Genomic DNA, 19,731 nt, shown 5'->3' with positions numbered 1-19,731 from the left:
GTATAAAAGCCAGACTTCCACTTTGCCTCAAAGTGGGACAACTTTGTGATATCATTTGTGCTCCCAGCTCTGGGTAGAATCAGACAGGTTAAGACCAGAATTTGACTGCAAGAGTATCTTTGCGCCTTTTCTCTCCTGACCTTACCTCACTTCTCTTCTCAATAGATTGCTTGCAAAGAATCTCTGCCTTAGGTTCTTCCTTTGGGGAGCTAAGACAATTTTTTTTTCTTATAATGTCTCCATTTCCTCACCTTTTCTTCTGAGTCTCTATATAAGTATTGAACACAATCATACCACTGCCTTTTCCTCCAAATATACTATAAGACTATCAAACCTAATCACTGGAACAGATAATAGAGAAGATAAGAAAGAAAGGAATCCAAGCAGTTTTTGGCCAAACATAAATATGGGTGTATGTTTTTTCAAGTGCAAGTAGAGTCAAAATTATTCAGACAAAAATTTTTTTCCCATAGACATACTCATTTTCATTTCCATGGCCCGAATGCTTATTTGCTACAAGTTTGAAACAAACAATATGGTAAAGAAAAAGGAGAGAAAAGTACTCTAGGTTGGGTGTTGCTGTTACAGAGTAGTACTTTCTGAATGTATAATTTAGTAGTAAACTACAAATATTAAAGTGAATTTTTCAAGTAATTCTATAAGAGCACAGTTGAAATATGCATTTGTTGCATAAAAATTATTTTATAAGCTGAAGCTTTGGCCCAGATGCATTATTTTAATTCCTTTAATAATATCTGCTTCTTTGTCCATTTCAACAGTAAAATTGTGTTTCATAGTTTAAATGCTAAGTAAAAGAGCAAATGCAAAACGTTAATAATAAAAAAAAATGTATTTTGTTTATATGAAGCCCAAGGGGGAAAAAACAGAAGAAAAAGAAAAATACAAATAGTTGTACCATTATTTCCTTGCTTCCTCTGTTTTTGCGATATTCCCTCAGTCACTAGCTTCCTCTTGATACATCTCTAGCTCTTCAGAGCCTCCCTACTCAGATCTTTTCCAAAGAGCTTCCCATGTTTCTATCTTTTCTCCCATGCCCCTTTACCTAATCTCCCTTAAAATTTAACTGACTTTGGTTTTGTTTACTGTGCCTGATTTTCAAAGAAGTAGTCCTAACCACCTCTTTCCTCTCTATATATTTGTAGGAGCCTTTAGAGAACAGCTCCTCAATCAAAACTTGGAATAACTAGGTAATAGCAAGTGATTAGAACACTAATCTATTGCTTCATTTTTATTTTTACATCAAATGACAGTATGCTAAATTTCTGTGCAAAAGAGAGCTTTCAGTAATCAGGTGATGTATTTTGAAGATATCTGTAACAATTACATGGCCACGATATACATCTAGAACAAGGAAACTCCAAAGTTATACTCCAAAACGTATTCTGTGTGTGCTCAATTTGCCTGGTTTTGACTGCTATCAAAGTAGAGTATATATGCATTCTAACAGTGTTTACTTTTATCTTTTTGTTAAGGAAGTGGATTTATATAATTATCCAAGTTTAATTTAATTTGTATAGTAAATGCAATTAAGGAAAGGATTCTCTGGGAAAGAAAAAAAAAGCATTTCTCCATTCTTCACAAATCATTCTGTCTAGTCCTAACAGGAGAATCTAGAATGATTGATTCTGAATATCAAGGACTACAATCTTTATCAGTTCTAATTGTTCCTTCTTCCAGATAACTTTGGGCATCCTTTAAATTTTGTTGAAATTTTGTGGTGTAGACGTCAGAGCAGAAAAACATTAGAAATATTTCCAAAACTTTCACTTTCTCTGATCACTTAACTTATGGAAAGATCTCAATCTAAATGTTGAAGCTTATGGGCTTTTTTAGTTACTTTTTTGGGGGTCCATTTTCTTTCTCTTCTTACTTCTATAGATTAAACATTCTCAAAATAATGTGAACAAATGCATCATCTAAAACAAAGAATATCTAAGTGACAGTCACAAATAATGTAGTTTCCTGATTTTTGTGTACTTTATCCTGTTGATGATAGATATTTATTATACTTTATGACAGACTGTTCTAAAGGTCATTTTACATGCGTCAGAAACATTTAATTCTGGGAAATAATTAGAAAAATATTCAGACTAAGTCAAGGTACACTTTGAAAAATGTGAACAAAATGAAGGTGTTGTAAGAGATTTTCAGTAATCAATTATAGTCATGCTAAAATTGTACTTATAACAGATTGGACTGATATGTGTATATCTGAATAAATTGGCTTTTAAGAGTCATTTTTAAATAACCAAAATAAAAGTAGTAGCTTTTTATTTAATAGTTATTTTTACATATTAGCTATATTTTTAAAACTTTGTGTTTATGATCCAAGGGACTTTCATTTTTAATACAACTAATTATATTTACAACAAATTTAAAGACACATAACACCTCCCCCTTTTTTTGAAGCTAGATCTATATACAATGTGTGTATATACATGTGTGTATATATGCATGTATAAGTTATTATATTAATTATAAATAAGTTACAACAGTCCCTTTGCTGAGTGTCTGCCATACCCTAAGTACTATGCTTGGCATGCTTACGCTTGCTCATTTCATCTTATATCAGTATTTTGATACAGGTATAGTTAGCCCTATGTTACAGGGGAAGAAACGGAACCTCAGAGAATTTAGGTAACTAGCCTAAGAACACATTGCTATTAAGTAACAGTGCTGTGGAAATTTGGAACTTTATTTCCAGGAAATATTCAGCAATGGTACCTCACTGTTACTTCAGTTGTAACAGGAGCAAAAGTAAGAATCTCAGCCCATACTCATAGATCAAGGAATAGAATTTTTCAGAATGTTTACACTTATATGATGTTAAATCCTTTGCTAATTTCTGTCTTCATAGCACATTTTTTAAATGGCATGGGATTTGTGAGGCAGTGAGGACTAAAGCAAATGAGAACAAGAGAGGGTTCTGAAGATACATGGTTTAAAATATGATTCTGCTTCCATTGTCTTTCCTAATTTCCATTCCACAAAAAAGTATCCTTAATAAAAACACAATGCTAGAACACAAAGAATATAGTGCTATGCCATATTACTGAACAAATCGCTGGACAAGTAACTACCACTCTCATAGAGTGATAAGAATCACTCAGGCACCCCCTCTAATGAGGTGTCAATGCTGAGGGCTGCTAGGAACACACCGCACCACTGGAAAGCAGCCTCGTATGATGTTGCATCAGGGATCGGGCAGCCAATGAATGGAGTCGACCTAGAGGCTGATGACAAACCGCCTGTGTCTGTAAACAGCACTCATGCATTGATTGATGTGTGTTCAATGTAAAGATTTCTATTTACACAGGAGGATCTGACAGACAGACAGACAGACAGAAAGACACATGCACACACACGCACACACACATATCCCCTTAGCACATACTGACTAATAACCTCCATAGTAGCATCACCATTCAGTGTAAAGAACTGTTCTAATTGGTGTGATATTTGCATGTTAGGCATTTACTTAATGTATGTTTAAAATTAAAAAGAAAACCCCTGAGGATTCTGCTTACCAAAGTGTATCTGGTTTGTCTTCTGTAAATTCTAACCATGACACTCTCCAGCAGTCACATTTGACACTATTCCCATGGAGTTCAATTTATGGCCTTCCTCCAGTTCTGCAGAATCGTAAGGTCTGCCTCCTCCATATCCATTTATGGGATCATTTTTCCTATAATTTTGTAGACTGAGAAATGTCAACCCCGGAACCTGGGACATATTGACACGACCGAAGTTTCTATCCCTCTTGGTCATCATTCTTAGGTGTCTGAAGTCTGAGAACAGAAGTTGGCACCAGAACTTTTTAAAACAAATGGTCAGAAGGCAGACTATAAAGAAAGCAGATTTGTGCTTGTAAACTTGTTATTTACCACTTGTGTCTTGGAAGTAGGAGACTGACCTGACCTTGAATCTGGGTTAACTTAGGACACAGACAACTATTAGAAACAAAGACCACAGTCACAGAAGCATCAGCCTCCCTTCCAAGAGAGTGCAGTCTTAACTGCCAGTGCCACCGTCCTACCTACGGAGTGAAAGAGTTAGTCAACTCTGAACTGAAATAGACTTACTTCCACGTTCCAGTCAGGTCAAGTTTAAGAGTTGGTAAAGGCCAAATTAGGTCTGCAAATGTGCTTGATTTCTCTCTGAGAGCAAAACTAAAAAGGTCACTCTCTCCTCTGAATACTTTAAAACTAGGCACCTTTTTATAGTTTGGCAGGCTAAGCCACATAGAAGGATTTTAAGCTATGGAGCCTTCATAGTCAGGTGGCCACACTAGTAGTAAAGGCAGCCCAAAACAGTAGTTATTTTTAGTCCTTGGAAGTCTAGACCAGGTCTGGACAAATGAATAAAGAAGTTTGGATCATGTTTATTAAAAGTTGATGTAAAGCCAAGGACAAAGGCTGCAAGGAGACACAGAGAGGAGATAATAGAACAGCCATTAAGAGTTAAGGAGGGATGGTTTTAGCTTAACTTGTTGGTTGTCTGGGGAAATAGAGGGAATCGTGCTATCACCCCAATTAGTACCTTTCTGCTCTACTTAGTCTCCTGTAGTTCCTCTTTGTCTCTTCCCACTGCCAAAGCCCACCCCATGCCACCTTCAGGTCACAGCTGTTTTAACTGTGTATTCTAGAATGTTGGAGCAAGTTGAGAGGGAAGAAAAAGAAAAACTGATTGGATGGGGACAGCTAGAGATTTTGTGGGCTTGATCCCCTTTCAAACTACCATGTCCCTGTGTGATTGTACACACACACAAACACACATAGTCCTCTCTCATTCCTCTTTCATTACATTTTTTAAAAGATACACACAGATTAGAAGAAACAAAATGAAATGGCAAAGAGATATACTAGATATCACTGCCTCTAGGGATCATCCTTAAACATACCTTCTTCCCCCATCCCTGCCCTTCCCTCTAAAGCAGAGTGAGAAGCCCCTCAGTGTGTTCTCATAGTGCCTCGGTGATATCTCTTTTACTGTGCTTATCATACTGTATTTTATTGTTTGCTTATATAGTTATCTCCTCATCTGGACTGTGAACTACTTACAGCTTGAATGCCTGTTATTTACCGTATGCCTGTGAGTGAGATGAATAGAATGCTGTGATTTCCAAGTGTCCTTGTGACATTTCATAGTAGAGAATGGACTGTAGGAAGTATGTGCTTATTCCACCAAAAACTCATGATAAAATAATTTATGACTCATTCTTTATTGTATTTTATGTGTTTAAGTTTATAATGATGAGCTTCTTCATAATGATATAAGTAGTTGGTGGCTAAGGATAAAGGTAATTAGTTTTCAGACACAGCTATGTTACTAAAATGTCACAGGTAAGTGTGGGAATCTATGGGAAAGTGAATTGGTCATGATCTTAAACTAAAACAATTCATCCATTTTAACTACGTTATGTCTAAAATGTTGAACGACGCTGTTATATTTGGTTCTGATACCCATCAAGCCAAAATAATCAATACTAAGACAATCAAAATTCCCGAGTTAATTACTCTATATGTCATCATTTCTCAAGAAATCAAGATCATTTTTCAGAAAGTTCATTCACTCTGACCCAATATGGATTGACATGTTCAGACTGAGGTCTGTATATGACTATTTTTACAGGAAAAATTCTAGACCAAAAATGCTTTATTAGTTCAGATAATACAAAATACGGTGAAACTTCAGCACGCTAAAAAATGTGGAGTGTCTTTTACTCTTGTAGTAGAATTCAAGCCAAACCCCAAACCTAACTAAAATCACATTTTCATCACCCCCCTTTTTCCCAGCCTTATAAAAACAAATAATAACTATCCAAGAAATGTTCTGTTAACTGTAATGTAGTTAACCTTACCTCTTCCCAAAGAAATTATATATTTTTTAATATTTACTTAAAACGATTGGTCAGCTTGTTTCAGTTTTTGAAATATATTTTAGTCTAGAATTGTGTATACTTCCCAATATGAGAGTAACACCTCATTTTATCCTCCATTACAGAAGACAATAGATGTACATCTTCGAACGCAGTGTCCTGCACCAGGTGCCTTGCCCTGGGTCCGGAATGTGGATGGTGCGCTCAAGAGGTGTGCCTTTTTCTTTCTTTCCTATTTTCCTCTTTCTTTCTTTCTTTCTTTCTTTCTTTCTTTCTTTCTTTCTTTCTTTCTTTCTTTTTTCTCTTTCTTTCTTTCTTTCTTTCTTTCTTTCTTTCTTTCTTTTTTCTTTCTCTTTCTTTCTTTCTTTCTCTTCCTCTTTCCTTCCTTCCTTCCTTCCTTCCTTCCTTCCTTCCTTCCTTCCTTCCTTCCTTCCTTCCTTGTCTCCCTTCCCTTTCCTTCTCTTCTCTCTGTTCCTCATGGTTGACCTTCTCTCTAGGCATGATTTCATTGCCCTAGTATTTTGTGCCTTGAAGGTGCATCAGGAAAAAGAAAGATATTGCTGAGCATCAGGAAAATTTTATTTGGTTTTATGCTTGGAAACAGCATATCTGGCTTAATATAAAGTATAACCTTTTCATTAGGAAAATTATGGTAATTTTGAAATGAAGTGCAAGCCATTTTATGTTTTCCATCTGTTCTATAGACAGAATTGGCAAACACAGAAAGTAATTTTGATAGGTCAGTAGGCTTTGTGTGAAATTCTTGCTGCAGCTTGGGGCAGTAGGTTATATATCCAAGTTGGATCATAGTCTTGTACTTGCTTATTAAAGAAAAGCAAGTTAGTTTATTGGTCTGTTTCATTTGTTTTTATTTGAAATACTTAGAGATAAGTTATTTACTCCATTTCATAACATTGTACATCAATTTGCCAGTTACTTATGAAAAATGGGATGCTTTTCCTTTGACATGTGACCCCATTCATGCAATACTGTGTACATTTAAATTCTGTGGAATGAAGAATAATTCAGAAATTGTTTACTGTTCAAAATTAGTGTTTTTATATTCTAACAAGAGAAATATACCCCAATAACAAACTTCTTAGTAAAAAAAATTGTAATGCATTCCTTCTTTCTTGGCTGTGAAGTTGTTTTGTGAATTTTTTCTTTTGTTGGTAATCTTAAATCAGAACTACCTTATATAATAAGTTGTAATGAAGAAGCCATCTACTAATCTGGGAGTTCTTTTGTGAAATTATATAGGTAATTTTATATTTGTTTATGTAGCTCTTGTGAATTGGAACAAATAGATCTTTAATGGCCTTCTGCTTGACATGAAAAGAAATCTCTAGCTTTTGCCTCCTCTGATTTTGCTCAAAAACTGCACCTACCATCATCTTTCCAACTTCTCCTGTTATTGCTTGCCTTTATGCATCTGCCAGGAGGAAAAAGAAAGGTGAAAAGTAGCAAAGGATGGTGGACATTACTTTCTTCTAAAGCAAGTCAGGAAAGAGGCAGGGGAGGGGTTCAGAAAATAGTAGCCATGTCTGAAAGTAAGTGTCCCTCCTACTCATAACCCAAAGCCTTCTCGAATATACTCTAGGCTTTACCAGTGAGAAAATCAGATGTCACTCTAAACTAGGCAATGCTTTACCAGAACCCATGGAATCAGGCAATGTCAGAGAGAGGACAATTCCAGAGTTTCCAGTCCCATCACCTCTGATGAGCCAAATGACCAGATAGAATTCACTCTAGTCTCTGAGTCTCCCTTTCCTCATCTCTATAACCCTGAGTTGGGAGTTTACTTGTAGGTTTTCTCGTCAAGAATGTTTCATGGCTTGATTATTTCCTGTCCCTAGGCCAATATTCCATTTTAGATTTTTACTAAGGAAGATCCTTAGAGCCATGAAGTTTACGTCCACTTGATATCTGCTGCCGAGAACTTTAGTCAGTGTAGTTTAGAGGGACTTTCAAAAGATGGTTAAGAAACCCAGTTGTCAGCCAAATGTAACATCCCAGCTACACAGAAGGACCCCTTTATCTGATACTGCCACTGGCACAGAAAATCTGGAGAGGCACAGTTACAGGCAGAGCAAATGTCAGTCCTGCCACCAGGGGCAGTATTTTGAGTATTCAGAGAAATTGGTGGCCAAATGGAAGGAGGTAATCCAAAGAGAAATGTCCGGTGGCTGCCGAAGCAAAGGAGGCAAACTCGTGTCTGCTGTTGGTCAAATGCTTCAGAAGAGTATCTCAGGAAACATTTGGAAATCAGTTGGCTGTTCGTGTTGCAAAATATTCTTCTATGTAGTGCAGGGTCATCTAATTCATGTATTGAAAAAGCAGGCTCTGAAATGAGATCACCTTGGATTCAAATCCCAAGGCCATCAATTTCTAACTGTATAAACTTGGACATGTTACTCTAACTACTCTGAACCTCAGTTTTTCTTCAGAAATAATAATTATACCTATGATACACTGTAATGAAGATTAAATGAAGCAGTAGGTGAGAGCATTTGACCCAGGCATTGCTTAAGAAATGGGAGTTGTTACTTTAAGAACTTGAGTGAGACTCCAGAGCAACTCATTCAGGTTTAGGAAACCAAGAGGACTGTGTTAAGAACACCACCTAAGGGGAAGCAACCAGTGTTCGGACTCAGCCACTAGCCACATCATTAACAGAAGGAGCTGTCCACTCCCTGCAGGCTGACTGGACGTCATCGAGAGGAAGAATACAATGGTTAATTTTGAAAGATTACCCACTGTTAGGCACATATGCAACTGATGCTTTTATTTCTTAACCAATGAGAGTTGAGGGACAGCGAAAGAATAGGTATTTTTTTTTCCTCTGTTTACAATTAGAATACATAAACAGTAACACATTAAGCCTGGTTTATACAATTTTCAAAGCTGGTCAAAAGTAAAAACATCACTAGAAAATTTAGACAGGGTATATTCAATTTGCCTACATTCTTCTTTTATAGTATGTTAATCTGCTGTTCTATACGTTTTGCTTTCTCTTTCTCTCTCCATGCTACATAAAAATAATTGGACAATAATTAGGATTGAAAGGACCTAACCAATATTACCTAGTTTCAGCCTCCTTTTTAACAAATGTAAAAATCTTGATGGGTTTTGAAGAATTCTCTTTCTCTCCTGCCTGCTGTGCCAGACACAGATTGTGATTACATAGCCAAAAGTTTAGAGGGCAGCCTTCGAACATAATTATCCTAAAAGACAACACAAAGGGCATCCACTGTCAAGAGGAAGATGATAGAGTTCTTTCATTTCTGTGCAGATTGCCATGTTTGGAAGTCAGAAAGACTCAGAAATGAGAAGAAAAAACTTTTCTTATTTTTTCCCCAGATAATTATCTTGAATGGATGAAAGTAACAACTGAAGAAAAGCCATCTAGGGTAACTTCAACCTGGGCTTTTCATTTACAAATAGGCTTGAGATGCAGAGAGTTGGAATATGATTTTCCTTGTGTATTTCTTGCAGAAAAAATAAAACATAAGAATTATAAGACATTAAAATGACACAAAACACCACAAATTAAAAGGGTGTGGTTTCAAATTCTTTTCTTTTATACAAAGTGGAAAGTAGGCCACAGTGGGTAGAGGCAGCATTCCATTCTTTATTTTGATGTCACGGTCTTTTCTTCCCTTCTCAAACCTAATTGTCAAATTGGCAGTGTTTTTCTAACTCAGTTTTTATAGTGGAGTAAAAACAGCCATGCTGATTCAGACATTGCAAAAGAATTGAGACGATTTTTGCCTATTTCAGCAAAATGATTTGACATTTAAAGGTCAAATGGCATAGTGTGATGTATAGTTTCAGCGAATTAGCCATATTCCCTTCTTTTCCATTTCTGTATACACAAATAACAAAATCCCTACCTGAAAAAGGAAAATCGGAATTATTTGTACTTTATTTCCTTTCTTGATTTGAAGTCTTGGGGTTTTTATGTCTGTAAAATGCATGTGGCCCTTTGTCTGTGGCCCATCATGTGAAGCATGAACAAGCCTAGAGGTTCCAAGCCTCATGCATCCTCAATATTCCTCAGGACAGGAGGGATCCCCCCATCTAGCCTGGAGCTTTCTGAAGGAAAGTAATACATATGATAGCAGTCTATGCCACCTTTCTTTGAGGAACTCCAAACTGTTTATAAACTAAATCTTATACTGAGTACCTCTGAGTTTTATCAATAGACAGATAAATTTGGATACAAGAAATTAAGCTTTGGACTTTTTAAACTTCACACTAAAAATCTAGGTGTCAATAGCAAAGCAAATTGAATTTTTCTGTTCCCATGAAGTCGTTTACCAAATGACAGCTGGATATCTTAACTGAAAAGGATATATCCTCTTTTATCTTTTAATTATATTTATATTTTAAGTGTGTTTCACACTCTAATTCAGAATCAGTACTATAAGGGGCCACACAGTAAAAAAATTTAAGTTTCCTGGGCTACATATTGTCTCTCTTACATGTTCTTCTTTTTTATTGTTTAACAGCATTTTTTAAATGTAGAAAGCATTTTTTGGCACTTAGTGAATACAAAACAGGCCGTGGATTGTTGTATTTGTCCTACTGTCCCTAGTTTTCCAACCCCTATTCTAAATTAAGAGAGGAATTAAATTAAAATCCTTGTATGAATGTTTTTATATTGCCTACCTCCAACCCATCTAATACTCACCAGTGCTATGGATGTTCCTATTCATAATTAGTGATCTAATATTCAACTAATATTGAACTTGATATAATCTCCTTCTTCCATAACCCTGTAAAATTCTGTGCTTCCCCTAAATTTAATGCCCATAATAATTACATTTACTTGCTGAAATGGCTGAATTCACCAATGGTCTGTTGACTCTTTGATGACAGGGAGGGAGTCTGTCTTGTACCTTTCTGTAACCTCAGCACCTAACAGACTACTGGCCCTGAGTAAGTATTCAATCTGAATTCTTTGATTGAATGGTTCCAGGGAATGGAAACCCAATTCCCTGAATCAGTTGAGCTAAAGGAGGAATGACTGAATGCCACATCAGAATAGCCACTGCAGGAAGATCACTAAGCAAATATCCAGCTAATGTGTAAGCAAATATTCCAAATAATTCAGGCCAACAGTATATAATAAAACATATTTCTATACTCTTCGATACATTTCCTGTTCTTAGGGGAAAACCTGAATGGTTACATGAAAAATAAAAATATCAAATTGTTCTCAGTCATGATAAATTAAATTTTAAGCTTGCCCCACTAATTCCAAGTTTATTGTATGGCTATTGAATGACAACTAACCAATGCTGAATGGTAATAAAAGTTCTAGACTCAGTTACAAAATCAGGAGCATTTTAGCTGCAATCTGGTATCTCCCAGCCTCATTATGAACATCTTCCTTGGTTTATTAAATTATTTACAGGCTATTGTGTGTCTAAGAAGTTGAGGGATTTTATGGTCTAAGAAATATAGATTTCCAATTCATTTTTTAAAAAATTTTTAGCACCTTTTTAGGCATGTGACCCCTGAGGGCTCGCTCTATATTCCAAATATAATGATATATAATAAACATACCAGCTGGGTTCTTTGAGAACTGAGACTTACATTTGGAATGACTAAATGGCCTATTTTGAATAAATTTTCTTTTGAAGCAGTCTCTCCAACATAAAATATTTAGAAAGAATTAAGTTGGTATAATTTTACAGTGATCAGTTAACAATATTTAAAGTCCTTGGTTTAAACTCATTAATATTCATTTTCTTCTTTTTAAGTAAGATTTAGGAATTAAAGCTTTATTTAAGACAAATTTACTAGTTTTCTTACTGGAAACGTGCACCTATTTTGAATAGTTGCATAATCTGTGCAATACTGGAAGATGGCTTCTTTGCAATATTTGCTATGTGGTTTTCTTTTATTATAACTGAGATCATATGCACTAAAAATGTCAGTGATTTTCCTTCTTTTAAACAGGATTTCATTTCAGGTGGATCAAGGAGTGAACGTTGTGATATTATTTCCAATTTAATAAGCAAAGGCTGCTCGATTGATTCAATAGAATACCCATCTGTGCATGTAATACCAAGTGAAAATGAAATTAATACCCAGGTGACACCAGGAGAAGTGTTGATCCAGCTGCGTCCAGGTTTGGTGATTTCAAATAAATCTATAATTTATGATGATTCTGACTTGAAATTACATTTAGCTTTATTTTCTCATATTTAATATTTTGTTTTATTATAGTAGAAATAACAGTGGGCTCAGAATCAAGAAATCAGAATTTTGCTCTTTTTGTGCCTATAGCTAGCTAGCTGTGTGGCCTCGGACACTCTCTGCAAACCTGACCACACTACATTATAATTATGTGTTTCCAGACTTGATCACATTGTAGTATAATTGTGTTCCTATTCCATTGCCAGCTCTGGAAGAAAGAGAACATGTTTTATTCCACTGTTTCTCCAAAGCCTCACAGAGTGCTGGCTTGTAGTAAGCACTCCATAAGTATTTGTTGACTTGATTAGTTGATTAATTAATTAGTAAGGGATGTAAACTAAGCTAAGCCCTTAGAGCCTGTGTGATAAACTTTTAAACAGAAAACTACAATTCATCATTATCATAATCAACTTGAGATGCTTTGTGATGCCCCCGAGATTAACACATACTTCTCCTCTATGCTTCTCTTGTACTTGCCACTTTATCGCATTGTATTCCACAGTTTGGCACATGTAGTAGGTCACTGGAAATTATTCATTTTCCTTTGGTGCTAGAGAATCCCAGTGTACAAACTACACAAGGCAAGATAATTTCAGGTACACAGGTATGCATCAGTCAATTAGATGCATTTAGTTTTAAACAGTATGCAATTGCCTTCAAGTCTCCCATTATTTCATTCTGGGTGGTCTTGTCCTGTCATTAAATTTTAAAATAACCATTATTGACACATGACCACCCTATTCCAAAGCTGAGCTATTTCTTCCAGATTCTTAGATTACCAGAAAAACAAAGTCTATTTCTTTCTTGGCTCTAGACATATTCCCAGCTTCCAATTAAGACTATGCTCTTCACCATATAAAACAGCCCAGTGTGGACATATATAAGCAACAGTTGGAAAGGGATACACAAAAATGAAAGAAATTAGATTTGTAAGATTATGCCATTCACTACCTTCTATTGCTACGATAACAAAATACTGTACAATAAGTGGCTTAAACAACAGAAATTTATTTTCTCACAATCCTGGAAGCTAAAAAGTTCAAGATCAAGGTACTGGCTGATTTGGTGCCTGAAGAGGGAGAGAGAGACAAACATGGAGAGAGGGAGACAGAGAAAGAGCTCTGTGGTATCTCTTCCCATAAGGGCACTAATCTCATCATGAGGGCTTCACCCTCCTGACTGCATCTAAACCTAATTATCCCCCAAAGGCCCCATCTTCAAACACCATCACATCATGGGTTAGGGCTTCAACGCATAAATTTGGAGGGAACACAATTTAGTCCATAGCACTTGATATAGAAAATAATATTTTCAAAGACCATGGAATATTTTTAGATATTAATCATATTTTAAACAAGAAAACTTAATTCCAGAAAGTGAAACTTTTTATAGGTCAATATCACTGTACACTATGCAATAACTTTTGAAATCAATACAAAAGGATAAACAAATATTAAGTAACAAACTAAGAAAAGCTTTTCCTAAATAAAGTCTATCTCCAAGAACAAATCAAAACTCTAGTCATGGACTATTTAATAATAACAGTAACAACAACACACATCAAAATATATGGGACGTGATTAAAGCTGATCCCAGGAAAATTAAAAGCTTTTATTATTAAAGAAGAATGAACAAAAATTAACTAGGCATCCAAATTAAGATATAGGAGCAACAAAAACAGAATAGCCATAAAGAAAATAAGAGGAAGGAATTCATAAGTTAAGAAAAAAAAATAAAGAAAATGCAAAATAGATATAAAAAGGTAAAAGTAATGCATAATTCCAAGAGTTGGTTCTTTGCAAAGTCCAATAAAAATAGATATATTGTTGTCAAAGCTAATTAAGAAAAGAAGAAAAAAGTAAATAACCCAGTTATAACCAAAGAAACAAATATTAAAGAAAAAAAAAGACTATGAAAATATTAAGCATAAAAATCTATGGTAAAATGCATAAATATTGATAATATACATAATTTTAAGGAAAATACATATGACTAATATTGCTCAAGAAGAGGCAGATCCCTAAGAAACCTAATAAAAATTAAAGAAATTAAGAGCATTATAAAAGAAAAACCCACATTGCGTACTTAATTTTTCTTGGGAAGGAATGATTTCATGTTCACCCTAAGAAATGCATTATCCCTATGCTTCATAAACTCTTCCATTGGTTTTAGAGAAGGCCTAGAAGCTACCCAATGTGTACAAGGTTAGCATAATCCTAGTATAAAATCCTTAACATTTTAGGAAACCACATTAAATCATATGTGATAAGAAAAACAAAGCCAAATGGAAAAAATATATATTGTTATCTCAACAGATGGTGAAAAATCATACAGTAAAATTTAGTGGCCATTCTGCCAAAACCAAAATTGAGGAATAGTTCTTTAATATATATTAAAATCCTTCTAGAAGTTTTATGTAAAAAACAGTTAGACAAAAAATGCAAATACAAGTTATAAGTATTTTGAAGAGATAAAGCAAAATTATCATTATATGTCTCTGGTAAATCCAAGCAGATCAACTAAAATTAACTTCTAAAATTAAAAATAAAAAACAGGGGCACCTGGCTGGCTCAGTCCATAAAGCACGAAACTCTTGATCTCAGGGTCATGAGTTTGAGCCCCACATCGGGCCTAGAGCTTACTTTAAAAAAAAAATAAAAATAAAAAATAAATTTCTCAACCATTGTTATATAAACAAGGTACACATATTTTTTAAAATAAATAAATAAATAATAAATAAATAAATGAGGCAGGTTTTTAAAAAAAATACTCAAATCAATGAATCTCCTGTCATATCAAATATAATGAAAAAAGGGATAAATTCATAGCAGCAACCTTAAATGTAAACTGTCTAGGGAAACTTTTTAAAAAAAGTCTAACATCGCTCAACCTCAAAGAAGAAATGAAAAAGTGCAGAAGAATTTTATGTTCCTGATTAGGAAGACAGTATTATAACAATGACAGTTTTCTATAAACATACTCTATAAATGTAACAAAATCCAAGTGAATAAATAAATATAAGTCAACCTCAATCCAATTTGAATGAAGTTTTTTAAAACCTTCAATGATACTTGTTATGCATGTATCTTTGTATAAAATAGCATATTCATTTAGGATACATTCTTATAAATAGATTTACTAGGTCAAATATATACAAATTTATTTAGGTTTTAATGTATATTATAAATATATGTATATTTATATATACTTTATATATATTTGTATATAAATATATATAAATATAATGTATATTTAATGTATATAATGTATATTATCAGGTTATTCACAAGAAAAATGGATGTCCAGTTAAGGCTTTCATGAGTCAACCTTGCCTTCTCATTCTTTTTAATCTCTTTAGTTTTTTAAGTGTAACTACTCTGTTACCTGTTTCTTTCGCCTCTTTCCTAGTACTAGAAAGCTTCCTAAGCTTATTAACCATCTTAGTTCTCTTTTCTGTGTGTGATATGCCTCTCCATACAAATTTTACTATTTTTCTAACTAAACATTACTTTTCTTTTTTTTTTTTTTAAAGATTTTATTTATTTATTTGACAGAGAGAGGGAGAGAGCACAAGCAGGGGGAGTAGCAGGCAGAGGGAGAGGGAGAAGCAGGCTTTCTGCCCAGTCGAGCAGAGGACCCCGCTGGGCTCAATCTCATGACCCTGGGATCATGACCTGAGCTAAAAGCAGACGATTAACTGAATGAGCCACCCAGGTGCCCCTAAACATTACTTTTCAGTAGCTTGCTTATATGTGAAGCTTATCGTATATTATTTGCCTCTAATAAATGTAACTATATCCTTTCGAAATGTCTTGTTTTTTTTTTAAACACTTGGGACTTGAAACTTACAAGGGTCCATTTTTTTATTGGTGTGTTAAATTTAAATTTAAGGTAATGAATTTAGTTTGTTCATTTTTGTAGATATAATGGTGGTTGAATCCTCCTGAGACTAAAAATTAACAGTTCAAAAGTTGGGTAGCTGTGTCAGTGCTATAGATAAGCAATGACAGTAATGGTAATGAGGCAGGAGAAAAGTGGACAGACATGAGGGATAACAGGAGGTAGCATCCCCAGGGGTTGGTGATCGATGAGCACAGAGACACTTGGGCTGTGGCTCAAGCAACAAGGTGAGAGGGGTGGCTGCCCTCTGAGGAAGACATGGTACTGAGTTCAAACTGAGACATCTTTAATTGAGGTGGTGACTAATTTATTATATATGAGGCTGCAGTTCAGCAGGAGATACAGGCTGGATAAAGATGTGGGAGACTTCAACATGAGGTGGGAAATGATGATAAGTGAAGGCAGAATGGGGAGTGGGAAAGTGAAAAGAGAAATGCTTAATATTATGTCAATCATTTTGGGGCTTGATTTTATTCAGTTTCCCACTACTATTTGAATTTCTGTATGCAAATTAGTGTAATTGTCTAATGCGTTTAAGTCATCTTTCAACGTAGCTATGACAACTGTATTTTATAATATGCATATATAACAAATGCTTATTAAATTATATTTAATAAGTTCATCTAAAAACTATATGTGGCATCAAAGATGTGCCAGCTTTGAGGTATAGTATATAAAGCTACGTTTTCCAACTCCAGATATACATACAGAACCATTACTCCTCATAATATAAAAGTCCTTTCTACCTTGACACATACAATGCATACCTAAGTATAAAATGCATTCATTCTCTAATATTGATTTTGACTTGATTTATTTATAATCATTTATTCTTATCTTTATAAAAATTTATTATCTTCAATGTAGCATCTATTAAGAATTTAAAAATTTTTTCATGGATACTGACAACTTTTTAAAAACTGTTAGTAGGACTCTATTATATATTTTATATATTTAAAATGAGATTTAAAAATGATATTTTCTTTCACTTTTTACTTCTTAAACTATACTTTTTTTTCTTATTTTTACCTATCAATCTTTTGGAAAAAGAAAGAAGCTACTGATCCTACTTGATATTCCCTAAGAACACTGAAATGAAATCTTTAGGAAGATAGGAGAGAGAAAGGAATTCTCTAATTCTGCTTCAGAAGTAATACAATGTAAATGGATAAGGATTAGTGTAATCTGTACCTTGCTAATTTAAGAAAATCTTTCAAACTCAATTCATTTTAATATTGTAACAAAAGAATGTCCTTTAATTTAGTGTAGTTTAACTTAAAATGTAAGATTTTTCAGGTATTCTTCCTAAATTCAAGAAGTTTTTAAAAACCAGAAAAATACAGAAATCATGCATTCTTTCCCCTCCACCCCTGGCACATATCCCTCATTTATCCCCCACAGAAATTCAGAAACATGCTGGAGTCTGTGCCTTGATGTTTCAAACCCATCTCATTTTTGGGCCTTCTCCTTCCCCAACCCGAGTACAATGAACAGAATTTGGCTGTTTTTCTTCCTGTTAGTTTTCCACATTTTCTTACAGTTTTTCAATTTCATCTTATGCAGAACATTTTTAGTTATCTTTTCTTACTGTCCAGTCATGGTTGTTGTAGCCAAGTCTTCAGAGATGTTCACACCATTATTTGAGTGATTTTAAACTCATCCTAACTACTTTCAATTCTTTGGGCTATTCAAACCAATACTGGCAAAAGTTCTAAGTAGGTCTCAGCTTTCCTCCAAGTCCTCTTTCTTATTCTATGTCACAGACCCACTTGTCCCTTTGAAGTTGACTGATGCAACAAAGGATCTGAGCCTTTAAAATATCAAAAGGTATATGAATGAACCTTTCTGGAGATAACATAAAGAGTGGCATAAACATTTTGGGGCCAGATAATATTCTTTCCTCTCAAACAGAGAAACTGTTTAAGTTTTTCCTACTCTGTAGGAAAGAAGTCATAGATAATTAGCTTCTCACTAATATTAAAATATGGGGACCTTTTGAAATGATATATCAAAATGTGCTTCAAATGTAGTTTAGTTAAGCACATTTATGAGTGTCTGTGCCTGTACCAAACCCAGAAGCTTCAGAGATAAATGAATAGTTTTGAGGCTAATGCTAATGAGGCTTAGTAATACTAATAGTGTTAATTACTAACATATATATTTACTGTGTACCAAATACTGGGGTAAATATTTTAAATAGACACGAAAAGAATCCGCTCTCAAAGTAGCATTTACGACATTGCTGCCTACATTGATCACCTCACAGATATTAAGTCTTATTTTCACATGTGTTTCTTTCTCATCCAATATATCAAAATCTCATTAATGTCATCTGCCTTTTGAGTCTTGTGTTGGTGGCAGGCACCCCAGTATGAACTGAATGGAGATTTAATCTGGGGACACAGTATCCATGTTCCCATAAAAAGGTATTTCTACTGCCTCTGAGAAGGTTTCTTCCTCATATATAATGAAACCATCAAGAGTCAGCTTGAAAGCATATGTGGAATATCTCAAGCTCATGGGCAAAACATGGTAATCCAAGCTTGGCCCCTTCAGCTTCCTCTTTAACAAGCAAAGTGGGGTTCGAGATCAGCCTCTCTGTGGCTGCCTACATTGAGGTGATGACTTAAAGTTAGACCTTTATGGGAACCTCAAATGCCTTGCAGTTTATTATTTTTTAAAAGACTTATTTATTTATTTTAAGGGGGAAGGGCCATGGGAGAAGGGAGAGAGAATCTTAAGCAGACTCCTGCTGAGCATGGAGCTGGACTAGGCTGGATCTCAAGACCCTGAGGTCACTATCTAAGCCAAAATCAAGAGTTGGATGCTCAACCAACTTCGCCACCTAGGCGCCTCAAATGCCTTGCATTTTAGAAGTGGTAATTATCATTTTCTCCAGCAATGACTAAAAGTCCTGTGTATGGAAAGAGTCTCTTTTCCCCTTTATTAAAATTTTGTCTTACTGAGGCCTCAGCCCATGCTGAGGTCTTCAAGTGACCCAGGTACATATCTGAGACCAGCATCTATATAACTCAGAATCAAGCTACAGCAGCCTAACCCTTCAACCCTGATGTTGGCTAAGATAACCAACTTTATAACAACCTGCATATAATACACTATGTATTGTGTTTTTCAATAACTCCATGAAAACACACAGCCATTCATCCTTAGACAGAACCACCATAAACTATACTGATCAAGATGAAAACACTATGTGCCTTAGGTCTTCAGCCTTATACCCAAGTCAACAGTTAAAAAACAACTACACAATTTGTAAAAAATAAAAAAAGAAGAAGCAGCTGATCCACACATTAAACCACATGAACCACACTCCCCAGTTATGCCCATTTCTATTTTTGATCAATCTGGTCCTGTCTAGATTTTTACATTCTCCTGAATTGAACTTCTCCACCCAAACAGCAAGACACTTCCACAGGGACAGGCCTTTTTACCAGACACTAGAAAAGTAGAGCCAAATATATGCTCTTTGGAGGCAGCCCAGCTCATAAAGGGAAGGAGCGAGAGAGTGGGCTGGGTGGTCTTCACATCTCCCAATTTCTCCTCCCAAACTCTTGGGCCAAAAAACTAAGAGTGTTACAGTAAAGGGGTTTCCAGCACACACAGGCAAATTAGGAATGAGTAATTTCTCCCATAATTATTATTACATACCAGAAAAACCTTACTTTGAATACATTTTGTAACTGGTTTAAAAACATCTGATTTGT

The 19,731-nt window shown here is 34.9% G+C and overlaps 2 protein-coding genes across 4 annotated transcripts in view; one reads left to right on the top strand and one right to left on the bottom strand.

Annotated features, from left to right (window-relative positions):
• Nucleotides 1-19,731, top strand: part of ITGB8 (integrin subunit beta 8) — a 79,003-nt gene that overhangs the window by 20,635 nt on the left and 38,637 nt on the right. Inside the window, 2 exon segments of the mRNA XM_045793078.2 lie at nt 6,025-6,110; nt 11,867-12,038. Of these exon segments, the coding sequence (XP_045649034.1) occupies nt 6,025-6,110; nt 11,867-12,038 (258 nt within the window).
• The window catches only part of MACC1 (MET transcriptional regulator MACC1), a 311,257-nt gene that overhangs the window by 279,218 nt on the left and 12,308 nt on the right, over nt 1-19,731 (bottom strand). The window lies entirely within an intron of this gene.

The sequence above is a fragment of the Ursus americanus genome, chromosome 3 (genome assembly GCF_024610735.1).
Source record: "Ursus americanus isolate L20-20 chromosome 3, mUrsAme1.1.p, whole genome shotgun sequence".
Classification (NCBI taxonomy): Eukaryota; Metazoa; Chordata; class Mammalia; order Carnivora; family Ursidae; genus Ursus; species Ursus americanus.
Note: the sequence above shows the minus strand (reverse complement) of the source record. Positions and strands in the feature narration are given on the sequence as shown.